Below are 17,942 nucleotides of genomic sequence, written 5' to 3'. Positions count from 1 at the left end.
AAAAACTCCATTCCCTGTACCCCTTTACCTCCCTCCTCTTGCCAGTTTATTTGGGGTAGTTAAAATCTCCCACGATTATTATTGTCTTCTTTCCTCATTTCACATATTTTCTTACAAATTTCTTCCTCCACCTCCTTTCCACTATTAGATAGTCTGTAGTATACCCCTATTAGTGTGATCGATCCCTTATCTTTTATTTCAATCCATATGGGCTCTGTTTCTATCCTTGTTAGTTATGTTCCTTTTTCCCACTGTCAATTTTATCTCTAATTAGTACAGCGACTCCATCTCCCCTTCTTCCTTCCCTATCCTTCCTGATTATTTTATAATCTGTAATATTTAGTTGCCAGTCCTGCTCTTTATGTTGCCATGTTTCAGTTATTCCTACTACATCTGGTTCCTCACTACAGATTATTACTTCCAGTTCCCCCGTTTTATTTTGGACGCTGAGTACAGACAGTTAAATTTGTCTTCAATAGTTATTCCTTTTACATTATTTTTAACTGTCCTTTTATACTTGTGTTTTATAACTATTTGTTCCTTGACCGTTTGTTATCCTTATTCCATACCCTGGTCCGACCTTTACACTCATCTCCTGTTTCTCTTTAGGCTTTTGTTATTGCTACCAGATCCCTCCCCCTATCTTGCTAGTCTAATGTTAGTCGGCCTACAAAGGCAGAGCAGTTGTGGTACTGAATAATGAAGTAGATAGGTGGATGAGATGGTTGTGGGCGAGAACCTTGGGAATAGTGACCATAATATGATATGGGTTAACAGGAGGAGGCCATTCAGCTCCTCGAGCCACCATTCAATTTGATCATGGATGATCTGTATCTTAACTCCATCTACCCGGCTCTGTGCCGTAATCCTTAATACCCTTACCTAACAAAAATCTATCAATCGCAGTTTTGATTTTTTTTTGGGGGGGGGGTGGGTAGGGGATAGGGATAGTGTTCAGATTTCCACTACCTTTTGTGTGAAGAAGTGCTTCCTGACATCACCCCTGAGCAGCCTACCTCTAATTTTAAGGTTATGCCCTCCCATGTTCTGGACTCCCCCCCACCAGAGGAAACAGTTTCTCTCTATCAACCCTATCAAATCCTTTAATCGTCTTAAGCACTTCAATTAGATCACCCCATAATCTTCTACGTCCAAGGGAATACAAGCCTAATTATGCAACCTGTCCTCATAATTTAACCCCTTTAGTCCCAACAAAAGGGACAGTCAGTACAAGAACTAGAGAACCAGAGTGGATTAGGGCAGAGTTTGAGGAGGAGGGAGTTGAGGAGGAAGAAAAAATTGGCTCACGGGACTGTCGACAAACCGCACGGTGTTTTTAAAGAGATTGCAAAGGTTCAGAATAAGGATATTTCATTAAAAGAAAACTATGAGTCGCTTTAGGATGGTTAGAAACCAAAATTGAAGAGAACCTATGAGGACCAGAAGAATAATGAAAAAACAAGGAGAAATTGAAGAAAGAAAAGTGGTTACAAGCAGCATGAGGAAAAAATTCTAAAAGATGAAAAGAAAGAGTAAAGTATTTTGTAAGTTTATAGTAAAGGGAGGATAGTTAACGGTGAGGTGGGACCTGAGGGGAGAGGGTCAATGTGTAGTTGATCAAAAAATTGGGGAGGTTTGTTTTTTAAAAAATGTATTTTACATTAGTCTTTGCTGAAGAAAAAGATATTGGAGAGGAGGGGAATGCTGAAGGGGCTGAGAGCAAGATGAGCAATATTGTGATAGAGAAAAGGAACAATTTAAAGAAGTTAGTTGGTTGAAAGGGAGACATCTTCAGGTCCTGAGGGAGAAGATTGATGAGGCCCCAGAAATGGTGTAAATCAATGATCTGGATGTAGGCCTGGAGAGAGTGGTTTCAAAATATGCAGATGACACAAAAATAGGAGGTATAGTTAATTCTTTAGAAGCTGCGAGGGATATTAAGATTGGGGGGGGGGGGGGAATGGGCTGAAAAGTGTCAGACGGAATTCAATGTCAGTGAGAGGTGATATACTTTGGTAAAAAAATAATCAGCAGTAGTGATACTGGGTGTGGAAGTGGGTTCGATGCTGGGGAAGAACAAAGGCATTTGGGGGCACAGATTCACAGGACATTAAAGGCAGCACCTCAGGTAAAAAAATGAGAATGGCATTCTAGGTTTTATCCCAAGGGGTATAGAATATAAAAGTCAAGAGGTAATGATGAGTGTATAAAATCTAGTAAGACCTCAGTGAGAGTGCTATGCGCAGTATTGAGCTCCACACTAAAGGAAGCATATTGAGGCTTCAGAGAGGGTACAGTAGATTCACCAGGAAGCTGCTGGATATGTGGAAATATAATGAGGTGTTAAAATTAGATCTTTTTTCATTAGAACAAGCATGTAAACAGTAAACGGGTAGTAAAAGGAGGGGTGGGGCTGATCGGGGGCCAAAAAGGAGATCTACTCATGGAGGCAGAGAGAATGGCTGAGGTACTAAATGAGTACTTTGCATCTGTCTTTACCAAGGAAGAAGATGCTGCCAGAGTCTCAGTAAAGGAAGATGTAGTTGAGATACTGGATGGGCTAATAATTGATAAATAGGGGGTACTAGAAAGTCTAGCTGTACTTAAAGTAGATAAGTCACCCTGTCCAGATGGGATGCATCCTAGGTTGCTGAGGGAATTAAGGCTGGAGGTGCTGGCTACAATCTTCCAAACATCCGTAGATACGGAGGTGGTGCCAGAGGACTGGAGAATTGTAAACGTTACACCCTTGTTCAAAGAAGGGTGTACGAATAAACCCAGCAAGTACAGGCCAGTCAGTTTAACCTCAGTGGTGGGGAAACTTTTAGAAACGATAATCCGGGACAGAATTAGCAGTCACTTGGGCAACTTTGGATTGATTAGGGAAAGCCAGCACGGATTTGTTAAAGGCAAATCGTGTTTAAGTAACCTGATAAGAGTTTTTTGATGAGGTAACAGAGAGGGTAGATGAGGGCAATGCGGTTGATGTGGTGTATATGGACTTTCAAAAGGCATTTGATAAAGTAACGTTCGCGCCAGTCAAATACCAGGCAATGACCCTCTCCAACGAGAGAGAGTCTAACCACCTCCCCATGACGTTCAACGGCATTACCATAACTTAAACCCCCACCATCAACATCCTGGGGGTCACCATTGACCAGAAACTTAACTGGACCAGCCACATAAATACTGTGGCTACGAGAGCAGGTCAGAGGCTGGGTATTCTGTGGTGAATGACTCACCTCTTGACTCCCCAAAGCCTTTCCACCATCTACAAGGCACAAGTCAGGAGTGTGATGGAATACTCTCCACTTGCCTGGATGAGTGCAGCTCCAATAACACTCAAGAAGTTAGACACCATCCAGGACAAAGTAGCCCGCTTGATTGGCACCCCATCCACCACCCTAAACATTCACTCCCTTCACCACTGGCGCACCGTGGCTGCAGTTGTGTATCATCTACAGGATGCACTGCAGCAACTCGCCAAGGCTTCTTCGACAGCACCTCCCAAACCCACAATCTCCACCACTTAGAAGGACAAGGACAGCAGGCACATAGGAACAACACCACCTGCACGTTCCCCTCCAAGTCATGCACCATCCAGACTTGGAAATATATCGCCGTTCCTTCATCGTCGCTGGGTCAAAAGCCTGGAACTCCCGACCTAACAGCAATGTGGGAGAATCTTCACGGCACGGACTGCAGCGGTTCAAGGCGGCGGCTCACCACCATCTTCTCAAGGGCAATTAGGGATGGGCAGCAAATGCTGGCCTTGCCAGCAACGCCCACATCCCATGAACGAATAAAAAAAATGAAGTGCTGCATTCAGGCTCGTCATCAAGACTGAAGCCCAGGGAATAAAGGGGACAGTAGCAGCATGGATACAAAATTGGCTAAGTAACAGGAAGCAGAGAGTAATGGTGAACTGTTGTTTTTCGAATTGGAGGGAGGTGTACAGTGCTGTTCCCCAGGGGTCAGAACTAGGACCACTGCATTTCTTGAAAGTGTAGTGAACAGTGAGGAGGATAGTGATAGACTTCAAGAGGATACAGACACATTGGGGGAATGGGCAGACACGTGGCAGATGAACGCTGCAAAATACTAAGTGATACATTTTGGTGGGAAGAACGAGGACAGGCAATATAAACTATAGGGCACAACTCGAAAAGGGGTACAGGAACAGAGATATGGGGGTATACGTGCACAAATGTTTGAAAGTGGCAGGACAGGTTAAAAATCCATACGGGATCCTGCGCTTTATTAATAGAGGCATAGAGTACAAAAGCAAGGAAGTTATGATCAACCTTTATAAATCACTGGTTCGACCGCAGCGGGAGTATTGTGTCCAGTTCTGGGCATCGCACTTTAGGAAAGATGTGAAGGCCTTAGAGAGGATGCAGAAGAGATTTACTAGAATGATTCCAGGGATGAGGGACTTTAGTGCAGCTCCAACAACACTCAAGAAGCTCGACACCATCCAAGATAAAGCAGCCCGCTTGATTGGCACCCCATCCACCACCCTAAACATTCACTCCCTTCACCACCGGCGCACTGTGGCTGCAGTGTGCACCATCCACAGGATGCACTGCAGCAACTCGCCAAGGCTTCTTCGACAGCACCTCCCAAACCCGCGACCTCTACCACCTAGAAGGACAAGGGCAGCAGGCGCATGGGAACAACACCACCTGCACGTTCCCCTCCAAGTCACACACCATCCCGACTTGGAAATATATCGCCGTTCCTTCATTGTCGCTGGGTCAAAATCCTGGAACTCCCTTCCTAACAGCACTGTGGGAGAACCGTCACCACACGGACTGCAGCGGTTCAAGAAGGCGGCTCACCACCACCTTCTCAAGGGCAATTAGGGATGGGCAATAAATGCCGGCCTTGCCAGCGACGCCAAAATCCCGTGAACGAATAAAAAAAAAGTTACGTGGATAGACTGGAGAAGCTGGGGTTGTTCTCCTTGGAACAGAGATGGTTGCGAGGAGATTTGATAGAGGTGTTCAAAATCATGAAGGGTCTAGACAGAGTAGATCGAGAGAAATTCTTCCCATTGGCGAACGGGTCAAAAACCAGAGGACATAGTTTTAAGGTGATTGGCAAAAGAACCAAAGGTGATGTGAGGAAAAACATTTTTACACAGCGAGTGGTTAGGATCTGGAATGCACTGCCCGAGGGGGTGGTGGAGGTAGATTCAATCGTGGCCTTCAAAAGGGAACTGGATAAATACTTGAAAGGAAAAAATGTGCTGAGGGCTACGAGGATAGGGCGGGGGAGTGGGACTAGCTGGAATACTCTTGCATCGAGCCGGCACGGACTCAATGGGCCGAATGGCCTCCTTCTGTGCTGTAACCTTTCTATGATTCTAACAAGAGATTAAGAGTAATATAATAGAAGTGTTTAAAATTAAGAAAGGATGAGATGGGTTGGTAGAATCAGACTGTTTCCAGTACTTCAGGGGTCAAGAATGAGGGGCCATTGATGGATGCAAGAGATTCATAATAGAGCAGAGGAGAAACTTCTTCACAGAGTTGTGAGATGAAGTGAGGTGGGAGGAGGCTTGTGTACAGCATAAACACCGACAAAGACCAGTTGGGCCGAATAGCCTGGTTCTTTGCTGTAAATTCTTTGTGATTTGGAATTTATTTCCAGGGTTAATGATTGAGGCAGAAACTATTGAGATCAGAGTGGACAGATGGATGAAGGAAAAGGGAATGGAGAATATGGGAATATGGAGAGTAGCCAACTGTGATAACATAAGAAATAGGAGCAGGAGTAGGCCATACGGCCCATCGAGCCTGCTCCGCCATTCAATCAGATCATGGCTGATCTTCGACCTCAACTCCACTTTCCCGCCTGATCCCCATAGCCCTTGATTCCCTTAGTGTACAAAAATCTGTCGATCTCAATCTTGAATATACTCAATGACTGAGCATCCACAGTCTTCTGGGGTATAAAATTACAAAGATTCACAACCCAATGAAGAAATTTTTCCTCATCTGGGTCCTAAATGCCTGACCCCTTATCTTGAGACTATGACCCCTAGTTCTAGACACTCTGGCCAGGGGAAACAGCCTACAAGTATCTACCCTGTCAAGTCCTCCAAGAACTTTATACCTTTCAATGAGATCACCTCTCATTCTTCTGAACTCGGAGAATATAGGCCCATTCTACTCAATCTCTCCTCATAGGACAACCCTCTCATCCCAGGAATCAATCTGGTGAACCTTCACTGCACCCTTCTAAGGCAAGTATATCTTCTCTTAGGTAAGGAGACGAAAACTATACATTGTACTCAAGCGGTGGTCTCATCAGAGCCCTGTGTAATTGCAGCAAGACTTCCTTACTCTTATACTCCAACTTTGCAATAAAGGCTAACATACCATTTGCTTTCCTAACTGCTTGCTGTACCTGCACGTTAACTTTCTGGGATTCGTATATAAAGACACCAAATCCCTCTGACTACCAACATTTCTTATTCTCTCACCTTTTAAAAAATATTCTGTTTTTCTATTCTTCCTACCAAAGTGGATAATTTCACATTTCCCCACATTATACTCCATCTGCCACCTTCTTGCCCACTCACTTCATCTGTCTATTTCTCTTTGCAGACTCTGTGTCCTCACAGATCACTTTCCCACATAGCTTTGTGTAATCAGCAAATTTGGATACATTACGCTCGGTCACCTCATTTAAGTCATTGATATGATTGTAAACAGCGGAGACCCAAGCACTGATCCTTGCGGCACTCCACTGGTCAACTGGAAAATAACCCATTTATTGCTACACTCTGTTTTCTGTCCATTAACCAATCCTCGATCCATTTTAACATATTACCTCCAATCCCACAAGCCCTTATCTTGTGTAACTACCTCGGGTGGCACCTTATCAAATGCCTTTTGAAAATCGAAATATACCACATCCACTAGTTACACCCTAAAAAATAATAGATTTGTCAAACACGATTTCTCTTTCATAAAACCGTGTTGACTCTGCCTAATCATATTATGATTTTCTAAGTGCCATGTTACTATGTCCTTAACAATAGATTCTAGCATTTTCCCTACTACTGATGTCGGGCTAACTGGCCTGTAGTTCCCTGCTTTCATGAATAGCGGGGTTACATTTGCTACCATCCAATCCACGGGGACCGTTCTAGAATCTAGGGAATTTTGGAAGATCAAAACCAAATCATCCACTATCTCTGCAGCCTCCTCCTTTAAAACCCTAGGATGTAGGCCATTAGATCCAGCCATTAATTTCTCCAGTACTTTTTCTTTACTAATCTTAATTACTTTAAGTTGCCACATAAAAGGTTGTTACACAAGATAAGGGCTCATGGGGTTGGGGGTAATATATTAGCATGGATAGAGAATTGGTTAACAGACAGAAAACAGAGAGTAGGGATAAACAGGTCACTTTCAGGCTGGCAGGTTGTAACTAGTGGGGTATCGCAAGGATCGGTGCTTGGGCCTCGATTATTTACAATCTATATTAATAACTGACATGAAGGGACCGAGTGTAATGTATCCAAGTTTGCTGACTATACAAAGCTAGGTGGAGAAAGTAAGTTATGAGAAGGACACAAACAGTCTGCAAAGGGATATAGACAAGTTAAGTGAGTGGGCAAGAAGGTGGCAGATGGAGTATAATGAGGGGAAATGTGAGGTTATTCACTTTGGTAGGAAGAATAGAAAAACAGAATATTTTTAAATGCTGAGAAACTATTAAATGTTGCTGTTCAGGGAGAATTGGATGTCTTCAAACAAGAAACACAAAAAGTTAGTATGCAGGTACAGCAAGCAATTAGGAAGGCAAATGGTGCGTTGGTCTTTATTGCAAGGAGGTTGGAGTACAAGAGTAAGGAAGTCTTACTACAATTAGAGTCATAGAGTCATAGAGTTATACGGCACGGATAGAGGCCCTTCGGCCCATCGTGTCCGCGCCGGCCATCAAGCCCTGTCTACTCTAATCCCAAAAATACAGCATTTGGTCCGTAGCCTTGTATGCTATGGCATTTCAAGTGCTCATCCAAATGCTTCTTGAATGTTGTGAGGGTTCCTGCCTCCACAACCCTTTCAGGCAGTGAGTTCCAGACTCCAACCACCCTCTGGGTGAAAAAGTTCTTTCTCAAATCCCCTCTAAACCTCCCGCCTTTTACCTTGAATCTATGTCCCCTTGTTATAGAACCCTCAACGAAGGGAAAAAGCTCCTTAGTATCCAATTGTACAAGGCTTTGGTGAAACCTCACCTGGAGTATTGTGTACAGTTTGGGTCTCCTTATCCAAGGAAGGATATACTTGCCTTAGATATGGTGCAACGAAGGTTCACTAGATTAATTCCTGGGATGAGAGGGTTGTCCTATGAGGAGAGTGAGTAGAATGGGCCTATACTCTCGAGTTCAGAAGAATGAGAGGTGATCTCATTGAAACATAAGATTCTGAGGAGGCTTGACAGGGTAGATGCTGAGAGGTTGTTTCCTCTGCTGGAGTCTAGAACTAGAGGGCATAGTCGCAGGATAAGGGGTCAGCCATTTAAAACTGAGATGAGAAGGAATTTCTCCACTCAGTGTTGTGAATCTTTAGAATTTTCTGCCCCAGGGGGCTATGGATGCTCAGTTGTTGAGTATATTCAAGGCTGAGATCGATAAATTTTTGGGAATCAAGCGATATGGGAATCGGGCGGGAAAGTGGAGTTGAGGCTGAAGATCAGACATGATCTTATTGAATGGCAGAGCAAGTTCGAGGAGCCTTATGGCCTATTTCCTATGCTCCAATAATTCCTCACTCTCATCTGTGCCTTCTACTGTGAATACAGGTATAATATATTTGTTTAACGTGTCTGCCATTTCCTTATTCCCCATTATAATTTCTCCTGTCTGCCTCTAAAGGACCCATATTTATCTTTGTTGGTCTCTTCCCTTTTATATGCTCGTAGAAGCTCTTACAATCTGTTTTTAATATTTCTTGTTCGTTTACTCTCATTTAAATTTTCTCCCTCTATCAATTTCTTGGTCATCCTTTGCGGATTTGAAAACCCTCCAAATCCTCAGGCTTACTACTCTTTTTGGCAACATTGCACGCCTCCTTTTTATCTAATACGATCCTTAACTTCTCTAGTTAGCCATGATTGGATCACTTTTCCCGTGGAGTTGTTATTCCTCAAAGGAGTGTATGAATTATTTCTTTAAATGTTCGCCATTGTTTATCTGCTGTCATATCTTCTAATCTAATTTCCCAATCAACCTTAGCCAACTCGCCCCTCATATCTATGTGATTGGCTTTGTTTACATTTAAGGCACTAGTTTCCACTTAACTACATCACACTCAAACTCAATATGAAATTCCATCATATGATCACTCTACCCCAGAGGATCCTTAACTAAAAGATTACTAATTAACCCTGTCTAATCACAATACCAGATCTAAAATAGCCGGTTCCCCAGTTGGTGACCATAACATGATAGAATTCATTAAGATGGAAAGTGAAGTAGTCCAATCTGAAACTAGGGTCCTAAACAAAGGAAACTATGAAGGTATGAGGAGTGAGTTGGCTATGATAGATTGGGAAGCTTCATTAAAAGGCATGACGGTGGACAGACAATGGCTAACATTTAAGGAACGAATGCATGAATTGTAACAGTTATACATTCCTTTCTGACACAAATACAAAAGGAAATGTGGCCCAACCATGGCTAACAAAAGAAATTAAGAATAGTATTAGATCCAAAGAGGAGTCATACCAAGTTGCCAGAAAAAGTAGCAAGTCTGAGGATTGGGAGCAGTTTAGAATTGAGCAAAAAAGGACCAAGTGATTGATTAAGAGGGGAAAAATAGAGTATGAGAGTAAACTTGTAAGGAACTGACTGTAAAAGCTTCTACACTTATGAAAAAAGAAAAAGATTAGTGAAGACAAATGTAGGTCCCTTACATCAGAAACGGGAGAATTTATAATGGGGAACAGGGAAATGGCAGAGCAATTAAACAAATACTTTGGTTCAGTCTTCACGGAAGAGGACACAAATAACTTCCCAGAAATGCTAGGGAACCAAGGGACCAGTGAGAAGGAGGAATTAAAGAAAATTAGTATTAGTAAAAAAAAAGTGCAGGAGAAATTAATGGGCCTGAAAGCCAATAAATCCCCAGGACCTGATCATCTGCATCCCTGAATACTAAAAGAGGTAGCCATGGAAATAGTGGATGCATTAGTTGTCATCTTCCAAAATTCAATAGATTATGGAACAGTTCCTGCAAATTGGAGAGTGGCAAATGTAACCCCACTATTTAAGAAAGGAGGGAAAGAGAAAACAGGGAAGTACAGACCACTTAGTCGAGCATCAGTAGTAGGGAAAATGGTAGAGTCCATTATAAAGGATGTGATAATAGGACATTTAGAAAATATCAACAGGATTAGGCAAAGCCAAAATGGATTTATGAAAGGGAAATCATGTTTCACAAACCTACTGGAGTTTTTTGAGGATGTAACTGGTAGAATAGATAAGGGAGAACCAGTGGATGTGGTTTATTTGGATTGTCAGAAGGCCTTTGATAAAGTCCCACATAAGAGGTTAGTGTGCAAAATTAAAGCACATGGGATTGGGGGTAATATACTGACATGGACTGAAAATTGATTAACAGACAGGAAACAGAGTCAGAATAAATGGGTCTTTTTTGGGGTAGCAGGCAGTGACTAGTGGGGTACCGCAGGGATCAGTGCTTGGGCCCCAGCTATTCACAACATACATCAATGATTTGGACGAGGGAACCAAATGTAATATTTCCAGGTTTGCTGACGACACAAAACTAGGTGGGATCGTGAGTTGTGAGGAGGATGCAAAGAGGCTTCAAGGCGATTTAGACAAGTTGAGTGAGTGGGCAAATACATGGCAGATGCAGTTTAATGTAGATAAATGTGAAGTTATCCACTTCAGAAGAAAAAACAGAAAGGCAGAGTATTATTTAAATGGTGATAGATTGGGGAATGTTGATGTACAAAGGGACCTGGATGTCCTTGTACATCAGTCACTGAAAGCAAACATGCAGGTGCAGCAAGCAGTTAGGAAGGCAAATGGTATGTTGGCCTTCACTGCAAGAGGATTTGAGTACAGGAGCAAGGATGTCTTACTGCAGTTATACGGGGCCTTGGTGAGACCACCTGGAGTATTGTGTGCAGTTTGGTCTCCTTACCTAAGAAAGGATATACTTGCCTTGGAGGGAATGCAGCGAAAGTTCATCAGACTGATCCCTGGGATGGCAGGACCGTCGTATGAGGAGAGATTGGGTCGACTCAACCTGTATTCACTCGAGTTTAGAAGAATGAGAGGGGATCTCATTGAAATATATAAAATTCTGATAGGGCTGGACAGACTGGATGCAGGGAGGATGTTTCCCCTGGCTGGGGGGGTCCAGAACGAGGGGTCACAGTCTCAGGATACGGGGTCGGACATTTAGGACCAAAATGAGGAGAAATTTCTTCATTCAGAGGGTGGTGAACCTGTAATTCTCTACCACAGAAGGCTGTGGAGGCCAAGTCACTGAATATATTTAAGGAGCTAGATAGATTTCTGGATACAAAAGGCATCAAGGGGTATGGAGAGAGAGAGCAGCAATATGATAGGGATAGAGGGTCAGCCATGATCATATTGAATGGCAGAGCAGGCTCGAAGGGCCGAATGGCCTACGCCTGCTCCTGCTCCTATTTTCTATGCTCCTCGACCATATTGTTCTAGAAAACTGTCTTGAATCCATTCCATGAACTCGTCCTCCAAACTATTTTTTCAATTTGGTTTGTCCATTCTATATGAAGATTAAAGTCCCCCACGATTATTGCCTTGTTACAAGCTCCTCTAATTTCCTGATTTATACTCTGTGCAACACTATAACTATTCGGGGGCCTATAAATTACTCCCATCAGTGTTTTCTGCCCCTTGTTATTTCCTATCTCCACCCAGACTGATTCTACTTCCTGATTTTCTGAGCTGAGATCCTTTCTCACTATTGTCCTTTATCTAATCCTTTATCAGGGCTACACTCCCACCCCCCCTACTTTTCCATTTTGTCCGTCTTTTATAATTGTCAAGTACCCTGGAATATTTAGTTCCCAACCTTGGTCATCCTGCAGCCATATCTCTAATAGTTACTGGATCAAACCCGTTTATCTCTATTTGTACTATTAATTCATCGATCTTGTTACGAATGCTTCGTGCATTCGGATATAGTGCATGTAATTTTAACTTTTTACTATTTTTCCTGGATGTGACCGTAGTCACTAATGCCCTTTGTTAAACACTGTCCCTTCTTGACACACAGCTTGTTTTTACCGAAATCGCTACTCCGCTCCACAAGACTTGACTTTTTTGGGACAATTTGCTCGTGTGCAACTGGCATGTGTTTCTGTGAATGTACTTCTCCCACCCAAAGCCACTCTCTGCACTCCCATTCTCCTGCTAAAACCCTTCTCAAAAGCCCCTTCTTCAATGGCATCTTGGGTTATGAACAGTTACCAGGACCTGTTAATGTTAATGTGCTGTGCGCAGTTCCACACTGATGCAGATACACATGGATAGTCCACGTTACAGCGCGAGAAAAACTAATTTTTAAACTAAAAAGTTCTCAATGGAATTTAATTCACAAAGCAGTGCATTCGATTTTAACAGGAGTTAGTCTCATCAGTTTACATTTACATAACAAAAAAAGTTACAGTCCTTAATTAAAATGTTTATTCAGAGCACGAGAAGCTTTTTCATCAAGTCCCAACTCACTTTTGCCATCGCATGCTACAATCTTCACTTTGTCCACTTTCACGAGTTCAGTGACCTCTCGGAATTCCACATCATTCAGCACAAATGTCCAAACGTTATCACAGAATCTGTACGTATTCAAAGAGCCCTTTAAAATAAACAAAACCATGAAACAATTCACCAATTGCATGGAGTATCAGTTTCTAAACCACTGGCCCAAAGTGAACCATTTTACCAAGAATAATGCACAAGGTGTCAAAACCAAAACAGATTTTAAAAAGTTACAGGTTTCCAAACAGATTCCCACATTCCAGCTCAGTACCCTAAAGCTTTCAACATGAAGCCATTCGAATGCCACTGCTTCAATCTCACTACATGAGAAATACTGATACTTAACCAGCACAATATATTGGCAAAGTGGATTGTATGATTGCAAAATTGAATTTGTACAATATATTTTCTCGACCGATGTGACAGACACAGCTATTATAGCATTTAACAATTTATTACATATCTACTAAAATCAGTAGATGCTGTGTTCATCAGAAACTCCTATGAAAACATCTCCCTGTAGGACTCCCCATGTTAAATGTGGGCACACCTCTCTCTGACTCCCTTCCTGTGAAACCTGTAATGTTTCTTAGAGAATTTTCCAATTAATGTGACATTCCCTGACTTTGAGTGGGAGCCGGGTGCATCTGATCCAACACTCCATGCTGATGTGAGGGCGAAGATTATTTAATATTTCATTTTTAAATGTTACAAACATTTCCCTTTCCTCCTCCAAGTAGTATTTGCCCCCAAACCTATTTCCAGATGCTTCTCAGGCCCCACCTCCTTGTCTCAACCCATATCGTAGTATAATAGTGGGTACAGCACAGGAGGCAGCCATTCAGCCCATCGGGCCTGTGTCGGCCCTCAAAGAGCTATCCAATTAGTCCCACTCCCCTGCCCTGTAATTTTTTTCCCCCTTCAAGTATTTATCCAATTCCCCTTTTGAAAGTTACTATTGAATCTGCTTCCACCGCCCTTTCAGGCAGTGCATTCCAGATTACAACTTGCTGCGTAAAAAAAATGTTTCCTCATGTCGCCTCTTGCTCTTTTGCCAATCACCTTAAATCTGTGTCCTCTGGTTACCGACCCTTCTGCCACTGGAAACAGTTTCTCCTCACTTATTCTATCAAAACCCTTCATGATTTTGAACATCTCTATCAAATCTCCCCTTAACCTTCTCTGCTTTAAGAACAACCCCAGCTTCTCCAGTCTCTCCACATAACTGAAGTCCCTCATCCCTGACACCATTCTAATAAATCTTTTCTGCACCCTCTCCTAGGCCTTGACATCCTTCCTAAAGTGTGGTGCCCAGAATTGAACAATACTCCAGCTGAGGCCTAACCAGTGTTTTATAAAGGTTTAGCATAACTTCCTTGCTTTTGTACTCCATGCCTCTATTAATAAAGCCCAGAATCCGATATGCTTTTTTTTTCAAAACAGCCTTCTCAACTTGTCCTGTCGCCTTCAAAGGTTTGTGAACCCCAGGTCTCTCTGTTCCAGCACTCCCTTTAAAATTGTACCATTTAGTTTATATTGCGTCTCCTCGTTCTTCCTACCAAAATGTATCACTTCACATTTCATCTGCCGTATGTCTGCCCATTTCACCAGTATATGTCCTCCTGAAGTCTGTTACGATGCTCCACATTGTTTACTGCATTTCCAAGATTAGTGTCCTATCCAGAAAGATACTTATTAATTAAAATTCTAGTTCAGATTTTCAGGGAACGATCAGTCGCTTTTTAGGTGTAGCACCTCGGGCCCAGGGGGAGGATAATGACTGCTCAGCAGTGTGGCCTGTGAGGCATCGAACACTCCCCTCCCCAGACGTTCCCAACTGACGTGCAGCAGATACAGGACATTTTCCCTGTTGAAATGGTGATTAACAATTTCGAATAATCGAATATCTGGTTACAAAGCAAACAAAACTGGACCAACAGAGTTGATTCTTGAAACATGGCTCCCCTTCCCTGGAAAGATTGCAAGTTCGTAAAACAAAACACAGACAAATGGAAGTAAATAAAAAACAAGGTAGACCAGTGCAGAGTGAGCTCACCCTGAAGTTGACTCGGTTTCGCACTCTCTGAGCCAAGGCGTTATTGATTGCTTTGTCAAACTGTAGCAGGACCTGGAGTGCCAGCTGAGGAGTGATCTGTTGGGACTGTGGGATAAACATTGCAGAGAAATTACTTCAAACAGAAATGCTATAACACAAATGTTCAAATGGCACGAACCCTGCATTCAGAGTGCGGATCGATAACAGAATCGACAGCGATCGATTCAGAAAACAACATCAGTTTGTTACTTGAGGTGAGCTCAAATCATGGAAAACTGGGGGGGGGGCAGGGAGAAAGGCTGAAAGCCCGGTGGGTGGGGGGGAAGAAGGGGAAGAGAGACAGAGACCTGGGGGAGGGAGGGGGGGGGGAGGAGGGGGGGGGGGGGAGGAGGGGGGGGGGGGGAGGAGGGGGGGGGGGGGAGGAGGGGGGGGGGGGGAGGAGGGGGGAAGGGGGGGGGAGGGGACCTAGGGATTGGTGGGGGGGGGAAAGAGTCCGAGGGTTTTGGGGGAGGGGTGGGGGGGGGGGAAAGAGAAACCAAGGGTTTTGGGTGGGGGAGAGCGCGAGACCGGGGGTTTGAGGGGTGGGGGATAGAGAGACCGGGGGTTTGGGGGGGGGGGGGAAGAGAGGGGGAGAGACCAGGGGTTTGAGAGGGGGGGGGGGGGGGGGAGGGGGAGAGACCAGGGGTTTGAGAGGGGGGGGGGGGAGGGGGAGAGACCAGGGGTTTGGGGGGGGGGGGGGGGAAAGAGAGGGAGAGACCAGGGGTTTGAGGGGGGGGGGGGGAAGAGAGGGAGAGACCCGGGGGTTTGAGGGGGAGGGGGGGGGGAGGGGGGGGGGAGAGAGAGGGAGAGACCGGGGGTTTGGGGGGGGGGGGGAGAGAGAGAGGGAGACCCCAGGGGGTTTGAGGGGGGGGGGGGGGAGAGGGAGAGACCGGGGGTTTGAGGGGAGGGGGGGGGGGGGGGGAGAGGGAGAGACCGGGGGTTTGGGGGGGGGGGGGAGAGAGGGAGAGACTGGGGTTTGAGGGGGGGGGGGGGGAGAGGGAGAGACCGGGGGTTTGAGGGGAGGGGGGGGGGGGAGAGACCGGGGGTTTGGGGGGGGGGGGGGAGAGAGAGGGAGAGACCAGGGGGTTTGAGGGGGGGGGGGGGGGGGAGAGGGAGAGACCGGGGGTTTGGGGGGGGGGGGGGGAGAGAGAGAGGGAGAGACCAGGGGGTTTGAGGGGGGGGGGGGGGAAGGGGCCCGCGGGCGGGGGTGGAACCCGGGCGGCCCGAGGAGTGCGGCCTGATGTCCGGTGTCGGACGCCTCTCCTGCCCGGGGCCGGGGCCGGGGCCGGGGCCGCTTCTCCCGGTACCTGTATCAGCTCGTCCAGGCTCTCCTGCAGGCTGTTGCCGAGGGTCGTGTTCCGGTACAGCTGGTACGCCATCGCCGCGGCCCAGCGCCTCCCGCCTCGCAACACCGCACACTGCGCAGGCGCGGCTCGACCCGGCCACGCCCATTACCCGACGGGGCCCAGTGCGCGTGCGCGGCCGCTCAGCCCCCTCGTCATAGCAACAAGAGGGCGCGCGAGGCCAAGAATCAGGGGGAGGCCATTGGGCCCATCCAGCCTGTGCTGGCTCTGTGTAAGAATCATCCAGTTGGGCCCATTCCCCCGCTCTTTTTCTGTCGCCCTGCAAATTTTTTCCCTTCAACAATGAGCTTGAATGGCCTTTTGTGCCATAATTTTTTCTCTGTTTCTATTTACCCAATTCCTTTTTGATTGAATCTGCTTCCACCGCCCTTTCAAGCAGAGCATTCCAGATCATAACTACTGGCTGCTTAAAAAAGTTTTTCCTCATGTCGCCTTTGTTTCTTTTGCCAATCACCTTAAAACTGTGTCCTCTGGTTCTCGACCCTTCCACCAATGGTAAGTTTCTCTTTATTTACTTTATCTAAACCCTTTATGATTTTGAACACCTCTATCAAATCTCCTCCCAACCTTCTCTGCTCCAAGGAGAACAACAGCTTCTCCAGTCTATCCACATAATTTATTCCCTGGAACCATTCTAGTGAATCCTTTCTGCACCCTCTCTAAGGCCTTCACATCCTTCCTAAAGTGCGGACACAGGGACAGTCAGAATTGGAGGGAGAGAGAAAATAGGGAACTGCAGGCCAGTTAGCCTGACATCAGTCGTCAGGAAAATGCTGCAAACCATTATCAAGGACATAGTAATGGGGACACTTAGAAAATCATAATATGATTAGGCAGAGTCAGCATAGTTTTATGAAAGGGAAATCGTGTTTGACAAAATTTCTGGAGTTTTTTGAGGATGTTACTAGCAGGGTAGATAAAGGGGAACCAGTGGATGTAGTATATTTGGATTTTCAAAAGGCATTCGATAAGGTGCCACATAAAAGGTTGCCACGATGTGGAGATGCCGGTGATGGACTGGGGTTGACAATTGTAAACAATTTTACAACACCAGGTTATAGTCCAGCAATTTTATTTTAAATTCACAAGCTTTCGGAGGCTTCCTCCTTCCTCAGGTGAACCTGGTGTTGTAAAATTGTTTACAAACATAAAAGGTTGTTACACAAGATAAGGGCTCATGGGGTTGGGGGTAATATTTTAGCATGGATCGAGGATTGGTTAATGGACAGAAAACAGAGTGGCAATAAATGGGTCATTTCCAGGTCGGCAGGCTGTAACTAGTGGGGTGCCGCAAGGATCGGTGCTTGGGCCTCAGCTATTTACAATCTATATTAATGACTTAGATGAAGGGACCGAATGTAATGTATCCAAGTTTGCTGATGATACAAAGCTAGGTGGGAAAATACGTTTGTGAGGAGGACGCAAAGAGGCTGCAAAGGGATATAGACAGGTGAGCAAGAAGTTGGCAGATGGAGTATAATGTGGGGAAATGTGAGGTTATTCACTTTGGTAGGAAGAATAGAAAAACAGAATATTTTTTAAATGGTGAGAAATTATTAAATGCTGGTGTTCAGAGAGACTTGGGTGTCCTTGTAATTGAAACAAAGAAAGTTAATCTGCAGGTACAGCAGGCAATTAGGAAGGCACCTGATATGTTGGCCTTTATTGCAAGGGGGTTGGAGTATAAGAG

At 44.9% G+C, this 17,942-nt stretch overlaps 1 protein-coding gene across 2 annotated transcripts in view; it reads right to left on the bottom strand.

Annotated features, from left to right (window-relative positions):
- Window positions 1-16,333, bottom strand: part of gtf2a2 (general transcription factor IIA, 2) — a 33,153-nt gene extending 16,820 nt beyond the window's left edge. The window contains exons 1-3 of one of the 2 annotated variants that reach the window (XM_067973298.1): window positions 16,196-16,333; window positions 14,850-14,954; window positions 12,764-12,890 (exon numbers count right to left, since the gene is read on the bottom strand). In XM_067973298.1, the coding sequence (XP_067829399.1) occupies window positions 12,764-12,890; window positions 14,850-14,954; window positions 16,196-16,267 (304 nt within the window). In that variant the 5' untranslated portion in view covers window positions 16,268-16,333. Of the gene's footprint in view, window positions 1-12,611; window positions 12,891-14,849; window positions 14,955-16,195 lie in introns of those variants that run through there. The other variant, XM_067973297.1, reaches the window with a different exon arrangement.
- Window positions 16,334-17,942: the final 1,609 nt, after the last annotated feature.

The sequence above is a fragment of the Heptranchias perlo genome, chromosome 38 (assembly GCF_035084215.1).
Source record: "Heptranchias perlo isolate sHepPer1 chromosome 38, sHepPer1.hap1, whole genome shotgun sequence".
In the NCBI taxonomy this organism is placed as follows: domain Eukaryota; kingdom Metazoa; phylum Chordata; class Chondrichthyes; order Hexanchiformes; family Hexanchidae; genus Heptranchias; species Heptranchias perlo.
The sequence above is the reverse complement of the archived record's forward strand: the minus strand, read 5'-3'. Positions and strand labels throughout refer to the sequence as shown.